The sequence below is a fragment of the Podarcis pityusensis genome (assembly GCF_964106645.2).
Source record: "Podarcis pityusensis genome assembly, chromosome: 13".
Classification (NCBI taxonomy): domain Eukaryota; kingdom Metazoa; phylum Chordata; class Lepidosauria; order Squamata; family Lacertidae; genus Podarcis; species Podarcis pityusensis.
Genome location: NC_138038.1, coordinates 4,630,612 through 4,644,013, shown reverse-complemented (window position 1 = coordinate 4,644,013; position 13,402 = coordinate 4,630,612). Strand labels below are relative to the sequence as shown.

The 13,402-nt window shown below is 41.3% G+C and overlaps 1 protein-coding gene across 2 annotated transcripts in view; it reads right to left on the bottom strand.

The window, feature by feature from the left end:
* Positions 1-13,402, bottom strand: part of INVS (inversin) — a 59,938-nt gene that overhangs the window by 16,150 nt on the left and 30,386 nt on the right. For both annotated transcript variants that reach the window (XM_080976554.1, XM_080976553.1), the window contains exons 8-11: positions 10,038-10,209; positions 5,074-5,229; positions 3,776-4,005; positions 2,547-2,653 (exon numbers count right to left, since the gene is read on the bottom strand). In XM_080976554.1, the coding sequence (XP_080832680.1) occupies positions 2,547-2,653; positions 3,776-4,005; positions 5,074-5,229; positions 10,038-10,209 (665 nt within the window). The remainder of the gene's footprint in view (positions 1-2,546; positions 2,654-3,775; positions 4,006-5,073; positions 5,230-10,037; positions 10,210-13,402) is intronic.

The window sequence follows — 13,402 nt, the reverse complement described above, 5'->3', positions numbered from 1 at the left end:
TAAGAGCCTGCTCCTGCCTTTCATTGTTTTCAGCCAATGAGAAAAGTCAGAGTGTAACTGATGAGTGCTAAAGAGTAATTGAGAGATGTCAGCCCAAGGGAAGACCCCAAAGTCACATGATCCAGGAAGTCCCTTCTCCAGACAACAAAGAAGGTACTTCCTGATTGAAAGGGAAGCCGTTTTGGGGTCTGTTTTGGTGCATGTCTCTCTAGAGATTTCTCTGGATTCAGATAATGGAGAAAGACTGGCTCATTTTGAAAGGATTTCATGGCTACTTTTGAACTTATTACTGCTTTTCTTATGGAGATGAGAATATTGCCAAGAGAAAACACTTTAGAAATCCAGGATTTTAATGTAATGTGCAAGTAGCAGGTCCATCGAAAAGCAAAAGGTTGTAGCAGGCTCTTTTTCTTGAAAAAAATATTGTGTTTTTTCCTGAAGTATGTAAACATTAAAATACAATTGCTTTACAAATGCAAATAAAATCCACCATTTGTACTGCAGGAGAAGTATTGTGGTTGAGAAAGCATGGGTCATGTAAGCCCTGAAAAGTAGCCTAGTGTTTCAAATAGACATGGTTGCAGCAGATGGTTTAAGGTGGATGTGGGAAGGTGATGGACAGATGACTATCATTGAAGAGATGTGGACCTCCCTGTGGAGGAAATTTTCTGTGAAATCAGTCCTGGCCTTGATGAGAGGGGCAGTACTTGAAATAATGCAAAAATGGCATCTCACACTGGTATGGGTAGCCCATATTAGCCCCTCCTCCTCACTAAAATGTTGGAGAGGGTGTGAAATGTTAGGTTCTAATCAACACATGTAGTGGACACGTGGAAAAGGTGCTCAGTTCCGGGAGGAAGTATTTGTCCAATTAAAAGCACTTACTGGACAAAATGTATCTAAATATCCAGCTGGCTTCCCTCAATCTTTTTCATAGCGACAGCATTAAATTACAGTTTAAACCTTTAATGAATTCTCTTCTACTAGCAGCCAGCCTTATAATAATAACAAGATACTGGAAGAAATTAGATTAACAGAATTGTACAGTTGGAAGGGACCAAGAATCATCTAGTCCAACCCTGTGCAATTCAGGAATCTTCTTTGACAAATGGACAAATGGAAAAATAAAATAATAACATAAAATTGACTGAAGGTCTGAAAGCACAAGACTCCTTTAGAACTGAATGTAACAGCGTTTTCATGTACAGGGATAAAAATGAAAACAAAGGACTTCCCTCACATTATAAAACATTCTGGTTAACTTGAACTGTTTATTGCCTTCTGTGTAAACAGTAGTTTGGGATAAGAACTTGTGTTATTTGGCTGTTAAATTGCACACTTAGAAAACAAACTAACTGCCCAATGAGGATTCATTGGCTATGGAATGGGTTGGGTTTTTTTTTTGCAAACTGGTGTGTGTGTGTGTGTGTGTGTGTGTAATGACTGGGGTCTTCAACAAAAGCATTTTCCTGCTGGGCTGAATATATATGTAATATTTATATACATTTACATTTATTTTAAAGCTTACTCAATAAAAGCTGTTTCCTGCACACATTCTGCGCAAGTCCACTTGTCTTGGCAATAGCCAGTACCCATTCCATAGATTTATACAAACAGTCATGCAAGGCAAAGGTGTCTACAAGCTTAAAGTTACCTGCTACAGACAAAACCAATCCATACATGATACATCAATTTGAACCATTAAGTGTCAGTGCACAAGATGGTCAAATTAAAGTTCTTCCTGATGGTAACCAGGAAGGACACAATACAGGAAAATACAGAAGAAAAGAGACAAAGCCAACCAAATTGGACTTGCCACATGGTGATTGGCTGATAGTCAGATTAGAGTGTCTCAAACTGAAATGTCAATAGAAATTATAAGACAAAGAAGAGAGCACAGAGATTTGAATGTCAAGATCCAAGATGAGTCTTGGAATGGCCTCTTCTGAAAAACAACATCTATAAACATTTATATCTGTTTTTAAATATTACAGCTAACCAGTTCAATTAATAATTTTTAAAGTTCCAATCTAAAATGTGGTCAATTAATTTTATCACAGTACAGGTCTGCTTAGCCCTCTTTTTATCATTAATCACATTGCTTTCAGGAGAGTATTTTGCATATGAAAGGTTACTCATGGAATCTCAACTTGCATAATGTGACTTTAAAATCTAAGAATCAGGCTCTGAATTGTCATATTGGGATGCTTTACATAATTTGTGTAAATATAGTTCTCACCTAAAAACCCATCCCTTATCGGGGAAACAGCAAGGATCTGAAGGACCCAAGGCAATTCTGGTCCCCCAATAGACCCCCAAATTGGAGAAAAGTTGAGACTCACTCCTATCCAAGTACCTCCCTCCATTTTATCTCCCATTGATTCTCCAACTGAATTCTCTTCTCCAATGGAAGAGGAAACATTTTAAAAAAAAATCACGAGGGACAAAATTCAAACCAGTGGCTTCCCAATCTGCAATGCTATACCACCTTGCATTAAACAAACAAGAAGATGGAACATAAAGATAGTAGACAAATTATTCAATACCTTTCTTCATTGTTCTCCATATGGTTAGGAAAAGCACCAAATCCCAGCAACAACTTTATAGCATCAAGGTAACCATTGTTGCACAACCAATGTAATGCTGTCCTTCCCTATAATCAGTAGGGCAGACGAAAAGTATGTAAAATAATTGCTTTATATTCTGAAACTTCAGTGCAAATATAAAAATGATCTGTCGGTATGTCAGCGCTATAGCAAAATTCAAATCACAATATTTTGAATATATATAAAACCAGGCCAGCTGCCTGAGGCGTATCACAAAATGGACAACCTGGACAACCACTCCAGAAGAATACCATGGTTGAGGGTATCAAAAGCGGCTGAGAAGCTGGGGAGGATTAAAAGAACACATTTTCCCGGTCTCTCTCCCAACAGCCAATGAGAACTGCTGGTGCTAATTTCAAAGGATTATACTAATTGCAAACTGAATTATGTGCAAGTGGGTATCAATGATCTTGTAGCAGAAACCATCAGATCCTGGTGTGCTGAGCTCAGATGCTCTTCATCAGATGCTGTCTTTAAAATTAAAATATGTACCTAATTAAAAACTGAATATAATTCTTAACTCGTCTAAATTGTTTTTAAAAATCCACAAGTCCTTCTCCTACTTATTATTAAAGGCAGTGCAATGATGGCAGGTTCAGGTGAGATCTCATGAGATTTCATGGAGTGCACATGATCTCACTAGAAACCACCACTGCTGCCACTTCTCTGCCAGTGGGGTGGGTAGGGTGCCAATGGTGGGGGGGTTGTTGCCTCTTGGGCTTCCGCCGCCTGAGATGGCTGCCTCAGCCTGCCTCATGGGTGGGCCAGCCCTGCCTATATTGTGGCTGCAGCAACTAGGGGAAATTATTGGCACAATTAAATGAAACTGCCCCTGGTCACTGTATGGCACTCATTCCCTTTGCGTTTTCCACTACCATTTGCACGTAATGTGAGGCATCCCTATCATTCTCATCCCAAGTCACTGGTGCTTGTGGCGGCGGCTAGGAAAATTCCCTAGGGGGTTGTCTCAGTTCACGTGGCAAGTCCATCATGCAATGTCACAGTATGAGATGGGGACAGGGATCCCCAAGGAGATGCCATCTTTGGTCATATTCACATTTTGGTAACAACGCAAAGAGAAGTTATCTCTAATAGTGGTGAGAAAAAGCAAGATTCAACAGCACTGTTTTGATCTCATATTACAAAGGCACAAAAAAGGAGACATGTACCTCATTATCTTGAATATTTGGATCTGCGTTATTCTCCAACAGCACCACCATGCAATTAATGTAGCCTCCGTAGGCAGCACACTGCAATGGAGTTCTACCTGCATAATCCTGTACATTTGGATTTATTTTATTTTCTATCAATATCTGGCAAACATCAGGGTTTCCTCCCAGAGCTGCCCAGTGCAAGGGAGAGTGGCCATCTTGGTCAACCAAATCAACTCTTGCTCCTCCTGCAACAATAATAGATTTTTTGATTATCCAGCGCTGTATGACGCCTGATTCTAGCAGCAGCTTATAAAACCGTACAAAACACAAGAAACAGTCTAAAAGGAGTGCCACAATTCCACAGCAACACAAAAGACAGAACTAGCCACAGAATTCAGCTTCCTGAAAACACTGGTCTTAATTAAAACACAGACATGCTTCTAACCTACATGGGCTTGGAAGCTATTCTTGAAAGTATATGGGCAATACCTGCTGAAATTTCAGAGGCAGCGGAGTAGCTGAATGAGATTTCCAGAGGTTGCAGCTTCATAGCTCCTCTTCTTCTCCATGATTAAAAAAATCAATATAAACTAGGTAAATAGTAACAACTACAAAATAAGCTAAACTATCCATATTTCCTTGATTTATATAAAATTCAGTTTTTCTTGGTGAATAATTTTGATTGTATATGACTGTCAAATTCTTTTAGTAGAATATACAGAGCTTTGCCTGTTGGCTCCAGAAAGGCAACACTACACCTAACACAATGACAGAAGATTTGCATATTTGTGCCCCATTAGGCAAAGACCAGAAAAAGTTTTAGAATTAAAGATTGCCTAACCAAAAATGCCTGGCTGGAAGCCAATTCCAATATTATTTATGGGAGTTAATGGAGAGAGGGAGTTTTTCAGAAACAAATTGCAAAACTAGCTTTGTGTCAAATGTGAAGTTTAGGCTCAATGACAAACTGTCCCTCTCAGTTAGTTTTAAAACATGACATATAAATACTGTTCAAACAGCCAATGACAAACTCAGAGGCAACTTCTTCCACATTAATCTAATGTTATCAATCTAAAGGATCAGCATAATCCAAATTTACCTCAAATGTAGCTTTAGGAAGTATTTTGGTGGAAGATCTAATTTTCTGCCCTGATCTTTCAATGTAGATGCATGATAAATACCTTCTTTCAACTCTCTTCCTGTGCCAACTGGGGATTCACTTTCTTCTTGTCTGTCATTGCTGTTTATTTCATTTCAAAAACTGAAGACAGCAGTGTTTCTATGAACAAGTCTATAAATGTGTCACAGCTGACCTTTAATGAGAGTCTGTATCACTTCTTTATGTCCCATCTCACAGGCACGGAATAGGGGAGTGTGCTTCATGACGTCAGCAGCATCTACCTGGGCATCGTGTTTTAGCAGCAATTGCACGGTGCTGACATGGCCAGAAAGGGCAGCAGCATGTAATGCTGAAAGATGGACAAAAAACAGGGCATGTAAAAATTAGAGGAGAGCAGTTAGAATTGTGAATGTAACAAAACTTAAACACTATGGCAAGAAGGGGAATTTACACTCATCTTCCCTTATTTTCTAACCTATGCATACAGCTTATGTGTTCTTAATACTATCACTAAATAAATTGCACTAGCTGATGAAACAGTTTAAGCTACGTTGGTGAAAAGAATCTAATCGGGTTACTGGCTGTTTAGGAAAAAAGAAGTCTGGCAAAAATGCCACCTGCTGCAAGAACTTGGCTGCATGGTCTGACCCTACTGTACATTCCAGATCCTGTTTTTCAGCACTACACTTGTGGAGCACAAGGCAGTAAACTACTCAACTGGTTGATGCATGAGATGTTTGCAACAATACATTTAAATAAAGGAGCAGCTATGTCAGCAAGGCCTGGTTTCTCCCCCTCCATCATTCAGTCTGACGCAGGCAACTTGCTTCCAAGCCTCTGTTCAGTATTTCCTAGTAAGCTCATTTTTCTTGAAGGGAGTCACAGTGACTGAAGAGATTCTTCAGCCAGCTGGTCACAATGAAACCTTTGTTCCACCAACACTTGGATCCCTCTCCATTGTATATGGTGACGGCAAAGTTATAAAGCTGCCCCTGTGCTGCTCCTACGATACTAATCGACATTCTTTTCCCTTGGTATCATTTTGCTAGACAATAACAAATGTCTTGCAATTCTATTAAAACTTGAATTGAATGGACTCAAATGCAATGGTAGATCTGGGTTCAACTAAGCAAATTTCTTAGCATCCGTATCACAGACCCTTTTGGAAACATGTGCAGGTGGATAATATATACTTTAGCCCAACTTCTTCCAAATTTAAAATCGCCAAATGAGACATGATTATGGAAATTCTGTGTGGTTAAACAGTAAAACTTCCCCGAGAGAGAGTGTGTGTCTAATTTTAACAGCAAGGGTTGGGTAGGAGTGCAGAACTGCTGCACCTGCGGCTTGCCACTCCCCAAACACTTTTATTTTAGTTGAGGTCCATTCCAGTAAGAGAGCTTGGCTGAGGAGGAAAGCATTTGAGAAGAATAGCTAAGTGAAAATAAGTGTCAGCAAGTGGAGGGTTCTGCACTTGTTAAATGGTTTTTATTTCTTTTACAAACAGATCATCATCATTTTTGGGAGAGGGGAGCATAAATCAAGTACCAACACGTCAAAAGTTAATGTTTACCAACAATGTGGGACCTTCCATTGGTATACTTCAGCACATACATGTAAAATATTTAAAAGCAAACTTTCTAGAACTTGCTGGGCACCCAAGGTGGTCCTTGTATAGCCAACTGTTGGTTGAGAAAAATAATTGATGAGTACCAAATATTAATAATATTAATTATTATATTAATTAATAATATAAAGAGGAGAGTGCAAAATATGGTCTGAAGCTCAACATCAAAAAAACTAAAATCATGGCCACTGGTTCCATTAAAGGTAAAGGTAAAGGTACCCCTGCCCGTACGGGCCAGTCGTGTCCGACTCTAGGGTTGTGCGCCCATCTCACTTAAGAGGCCGGGGGCCAGCGCTGTCCGGAGACACTTCCGGGTCACGTGGCCAGCGTGACGAAGCTGCTCTGGCGAGCCAGCACCAGCGCAGCACACGGAAACGCCGTTTACCTTCCCGCTATAAAGCGGTACCTATTTATCTACTTGCACTTAGGGGTGCTTTCAAACTGCTAGGTGGGCAGGAGCTGGGACCGAAAGATGGGAGCTCACCCCGCCGCGGGGATTCGAACCGCCGACCATACAATCGGCAAGTCCTAGGCACTGAGGTTTTACCCACAGCGCCACCCGCGTCCCTACTGGTCCCATTACCTCCTGGCAAATAGAAGGGGAAGAAATGGAGGCAGTGAGAGATTTTACTTTCTTGGGTTCCATGATCACTGCAGATGGTGAGAGCAGTCATGAAATTAATATGCTTCTTGGGAGAAAAACAATGACAAACCTATACAGCATCTTAAAAAGAAGACATTACCTTGCTGACAAAGGTCCGTATAGTTAAAGCTATGGTTTTCCCAGTAGTGATGTATGGAAGTGAGAGCTGGGCCATAAAGAAGGCTGATCGCCGAAGAATTGATGCTTTTGAATTATGGTGCTGGAAGAGACTCTTGAGAGTCCCATGGACTGCAAGAAGATCAACCCTCTCCATTCTGAAGGAAATCAGCCCTGAGTGCTCACTGGAAGGACAGATCGTGAAGCTGAGGCTCCAATACTTTGGCCACCTCATGAGAAGAGGGTTCCCTGGAAAAGACCTTGATGTTGGGAAAGATTGAGGGCACAAGGAGAAGGGGACGACAGAGGACGAGATGGTTGGACAGTGTTCTCGAAGCTACAAACATGAGTTTGACCAAACTGCGGGAGGCAGTGGAAGACAGGAGTGCCTGGCGTGCTCTGGTCCAGGGGGTCACGAAGAGTCGGACACGACTAAACGACTAAATGACTAAACAACAACAACAACAACCAAATATTTGTGAATAAATATTGATTTGCTAAATGTATGAAAAGTCTGCTCTGGTGGGCAAGTTTCTCCGCTAGTGACACTTGTCATTTTCTTTCATGTCATCCCAATTTAGCTCGGCTCTAGGAAGTTTCCAGTATTTAGCTGCCTTCATTCTTGAATCTACAAGGAGAAAAAGGGTCAGTCCCTTGCGTTCAGAGGAAATGCAAGATGCACCATAAGAGAAAATAGCATGTGAAGCAAAGGTTGTTTAGGTACCAGCTTTGAAAAGTTGTTACTGCTAAAAGGAAAGAGAGATAGAGACAGAGACAGAACGGTGATTCTGCTGGTGTAACGTCCATCCTTCTGCACTGTGTGACCTTGTAAAGGTGATCACAGATGTGGTGTTGGAGTGCCCCCAGATTGCAGATTGTTGGAGTGCCCCTGGTTGCCTTAGTAGGGCCAGCTCAGGATTTCATGAAGCCATGACAGCCATTGGTCTGTCTCAATACATCATGAGGCATACCCTTGCTGTGTTTTTTTTGCCACAGAGTGGGCTAGTTGTTTTCCAGCTGCAGAGGGAGTTATCAGATTACTTTCTGGTCAAACATGGACAGGAAGTGACTGTTCGCCTTGCAGAGGTAGAGGACTGGTTGTTATGCTCTGGTGGAAGACCTGTGGAATCTGACATTGCTGGTGCTCCTGTTGAAGCTATGGTCTCACTAGAATGGTGAGATGGAAAGAGCCATGACAGCTCCAGGGCACCCTCTCCAGTGGTGTGAAGTCCAAAGTTCAGTGGTTTTCTGTGGAACTTTGAACTACGAAGCAGTTGGATGACAGATGGAGTGCAAGACTCACACCAAGACCGACCAAACACAGAAAAGAGAACATAATTGAATCTACCATGTGACAGTGATGGCAGCAAAGGTGGCTCACTTTGCTACCAATATTGTGTCATTGAGCAACTATCCAGCAGCTTAAAAAAATTTTTTTTATTGAGTTTTCAAGAATAACTAAATACATAAGCATAGGAAATTATCTGTTCAATAAAGTATGCAGATACAATTGCCTTACATTGTCATACTTGCCTCACTCAGCAAACATACACAGAACTACTATAACAAATACACTAACTGAAACAAAACTCTCTCTCTCTCTCTCCTAACCAACTGACACTTGGGTTCCAAATGTCATAAGAATATCCCATTACTCCTCAGCAGGTCAGCAGAGCTTTCAAGAATTTTGAGGGAGCTGCTGACTTTTGAGTCACAGCTAGGAGCTATCACAAACCTGATGCCTGCTGTGACAAATTTGCAAGGCATTTGGAGGATAAGACACAATTTTGACACTACACATAGTGCAGGTTCTAGTGAGATGTCAAATACAAGCATCTGATAATGTTCTGTGTGAAGCCACTGGATTTGGACAGCTAGAGATTTGGAACCTGGTGCCATCAAAATGCAGGTGACACCCAGCTCTACTTTTCTATTCTATCTGAACCAGATGAAGTGGTATCAATTCTAAATTGCTTTCTGGAGGCAGTACTAATGACCAACAAACTGAAGCTCAATCCTGAAAAGAGGGTAGCATTATTGGTCAGCAGTGTCTGCGTCCAGGAATCTGGTGTGCATCCTGCTCTAGATGGTACGGCAGTTCCTCTGGAGCAAGCCCATGGTCTGGGGGCATTCTTTGATTCAGAAAGTTTCATCCCTAATATCACCATCATGTTTAACATTCCTTTAATCATTAATCATAGCTATATTATACTTATTCTATAAAAAGATTTATGGCCATCCAAAGGTTTATGGCCATGTTCATGTTGTATATCCAATGATTCTGTATATCAACCAGTCATAGTTTAGTTAGTAAACTTTATCTCCATTTATCGTCACATTTTTTGAATTTTCAGACCAGGTTCTGAAGAGCTGCCTTAGCTGTGTCCAAAGGCTTGAATGCAAAAATCGTTCCCCACCTCCTCAGTGCCATTAGGAAAATGGACTGCATTTGAAACTTCTATCAGTTTCCAAAACAGTTTTGCCATGCAGCTTGGAGGGAAACTGCTGTTCAAGACATAATAGTCCCTCTTGGATGGGGGTTGGGGGAGGGATTCTAGCATTAACCTACAGCAACTATTCTCCCTTTTGATTAATCTACAATCCATCCTATTTTGCTCAATACAATCTTTTGCTCATTGTACAATACTTGTACAATGCATCCTTAGAGAATCTAGGAGAATCTAGAATTCATATTGCATACATGAGTGTTCAAAACAGTAGTGCACCTACCAAGTTTATAAGAACTTCAAAAGTATGTTAGTTTTCTTACCTGTGCCACCATATTTGTCTGCCATGTTGATATCAATGTCCAATTTTAAATTCAGCATTGTCTGGATGACGTCGTTGCTGCCTTTCCCAGCAGCCCACATAAAAGATGTTCTTCCCTCAAGATCTGAATCATCTTTCACAGAAGGATGCTTCAAAAATGCTTCCACGGTTTCCTAGACCACAAATCTTCTCTGAATAAGGATGGTATTGAAATGAAAATAATATATGGCTCTAGGGTTCACAAATCAAACTATTGTCACATCATAGCAAAGATTTTTTGCTTAAGCAAGAAAACTTCATTCTTCCTTTCAAGGAAACATCACAAGTTTCACAACGGGTTGGAAATATTGCCATTAAAAGAGCATTGGGGGATTCTGAGTCCTCAACACTATTTAAGCCTATTAGGCTTCACTCCTTTTTTAAAACAACAACAACCCCCCTAATTGTTTAGTATTCCTAATAAAGCGAAAAAGTGGGTTGTGGATTTCAGTCAAATTAGCCTCTCTTTCTCAATTTTTAAAAAGACTACCAAGCCTTTTAAATAATTTGTTAGGCTTCCATTATTGTACTTCACTGCTGAGTATGACACAAAATTCATACAAGTGTATAATACAGCCTCCATGATGACAAATGTATCCACAGCAGCATTCGTTCTGTTTATTGAATTTAGATATTTTCACAAGTTCCTCAAACTTTATTTTTAAAGCTCTCTGAGGACTGGTTCACACAATATTGTTCTGTACATGAAAAAGCATCCTCAGCTATAACTTAGATGGACAAATGTGCCACATAAACCACGTGATGGGAACTGCTGCCAGCCATCTCCATAATCACCTTGTACACATTTATGTTTGTCTGTAAGACACATGCCCGAGAATGGTCAGGACTGTTCACATGTACAAGTAAAATACTGTGTGAACAGATTCCGAGATGTTTCATTTTGTTGCACTGTATGGCATGCAACAAACCCTTACTTGTTAATATGCAATGAAGTCATCATGTTTTACTGAAAGACAGTTGGACTGCACCCCTGGTAAGCTACGCCTTGATGGGAGAAGATGCAGATAAACTTCTCTCCCTTCTCTTATCTCTCTCATTCTCTCTCTCTTTTCAAAGACCAAGTCCTGTCCTAGATATTACTTCCCTGGCACAACAAAGTAGATGTGCATACAAACTTCTTGGCTTTTGACATATGTTCACAATACTGCTGTCTTCCTTCCCTGCCAAAAGGCAACAGAACAAACTGTTAAGGCTATACAAGCCCTTAATCAAAAAGGTAAAAAGCGTTATTTAAACTGAGCCAGAGTTTCATGCTTCCCACACTGTATCCGATACACCAAACCTTCTCTTTAATCATGGAGTAAAAGACCTACTTCTTCATGAGAAAATGCATTTTGCCCCTCAGGCTCTCAGCAATACCAGATGGTTGATCCTTTTCTTAATCAGACCTTGACAGTTTTAGGGTGGATACCAAAACATGATATATTTCATGATGTATATTTATTCCTCAGTTGCTCCCAATCCAGGGCCAGCCTGCCCCTGAGACAGAGGGGAGCAGCCTGCCTCAGGCGGCAGAATCCCGTGGGGAGGGTGCCCTGGCGGGCAACTTAACGGACTTGGGTTCATTCATTTCAGTGGGTCTGCTCTGAGCAACTGTAATTAGTTGGCTTAGTTGGAATTCGACAATAGCTTTTTATTTCAAAAAGTTAGCACCTGGAAAGCAGAGTTGCTATCTTTTGTTGTAAACATTTATTCCACTTTGCCTAAGGAAAACAGGTTTCCATATTGTTTCAAAAACATGGCAAAGATTGTTTGATCAAAGATAACAATGCGACAAAAGAAGTGTGTGCACACCATAAGAATATAAACATCGCCCAAATCTCCATTTTCTTAACAATGTTCTTTTATCCACTGCCAACACACCTTAGTATAAGTGTTTTCACCAGAAGTCAGGCCAATTAATGACAGGACTTGAAAAAGAACAATTGGTGCTACCTGAAGTGGAGATTTGGCAGTGGGATGCTGGAGCCAATGGGGTGATGCGGGCAGGAGCAAAGCTTTGCGGAAAACAGGCTTGTTCCCCTCACCTTTTCGGATTCACCAAGCAGCAAGTATCGACCAAGTTCTGAAAGAATAAAATTCCCTGCCTATTTCCCTCTCTCTCTCGGCTCAATGAAGCGAAAGAAACAGTGTTAGGTATCTGTGAGTAAGGAAAATGAAGAACTGACAAGCCATAAACCTCCATCAGTGCAGTGTAAAGCACCCCAGGATGGGGCCCCCAAGACTTGAGTGGTAGTGACTTGTTATGGTATGTCTCACCCCATTGGCTCCAGCATCCCACTCCCAAATCTCCACCAGGTAAGACCAATTGTTCTATTTGTATTGTGGGATGCTGGAACCAATGGGGTGAGACATACCATAACAAGTCACTACCACTCAAGTCTTTTGTCTGTGATGTCACGGAGTTGGGCGTCCCCCTTATGGGGAACCAGATTCCGAGAGGACAGATTTAGTACGGGGTTTTAATATAGGCCAAATACTAAGGAATATAACTTGTTTGCCAAGATAGTATTCTTTTTAGAACGCATAGGAGCGTCAAGCTCAGCCTTGGTTACAGCCTTCAAAATAGAAGGAGCTAGCATAAAATTGGAAGAGGAGTGACTGTCAGTTAACAAAGACACATCACTCTCTGGCTTAGAAAATGTAGCTTTATCTGATTGAGAAGTTAACTCAAGAGCATGCATTATTTTGCGCTTCAGAATAGGGGCACTGGCCTCTTGAAATAGCCTCACAGATATGGGTTCCTCATGGGTTGAACCCTCACTCCAATCGTCCTCCATTTCCGTATCTAACTGAAAGAGATAGGCACACACAGAGAGAAAGGAAAACTCAATACATTCTGTTGCCACCCGGTTAATTAGGAGGAGGAACAATAGGCTTACAATCCCTCTCCGTTTGTCACTCCATGAACCAGGAGAGGAATGGCAGAAGCAATGCAGCTGTCCCTTAAAGGGCTAAAACTATTCAGGCCGTTTAAATAAGCTGCTGTGGGGGGAGTGGATGAACTCAACCGCCATGTTCTCAGTTGCAACAGCAGCAAACTGGGAGATTGTGGTATACTACTGCCAAGCCACAAACTCCATCGCTGTCAAAAACGTACTGGAGGGGGAGAAGAGCCTCTTGCCACTCACTCCTGTGCCGTTTGAGAGAAATGCAATCAGAGAGGGCTGGAGAGGGGAGGGCGGGGATGTCAGGCAGGAAGGAACTGCTTCACCCAATGCTGAGGTGACAACGGAAGAAATTGTCATACAAGAATTTTGTAGAAAATAAAGATAGGCGACCCCAGCAATGGAGGTGACCGAGTTA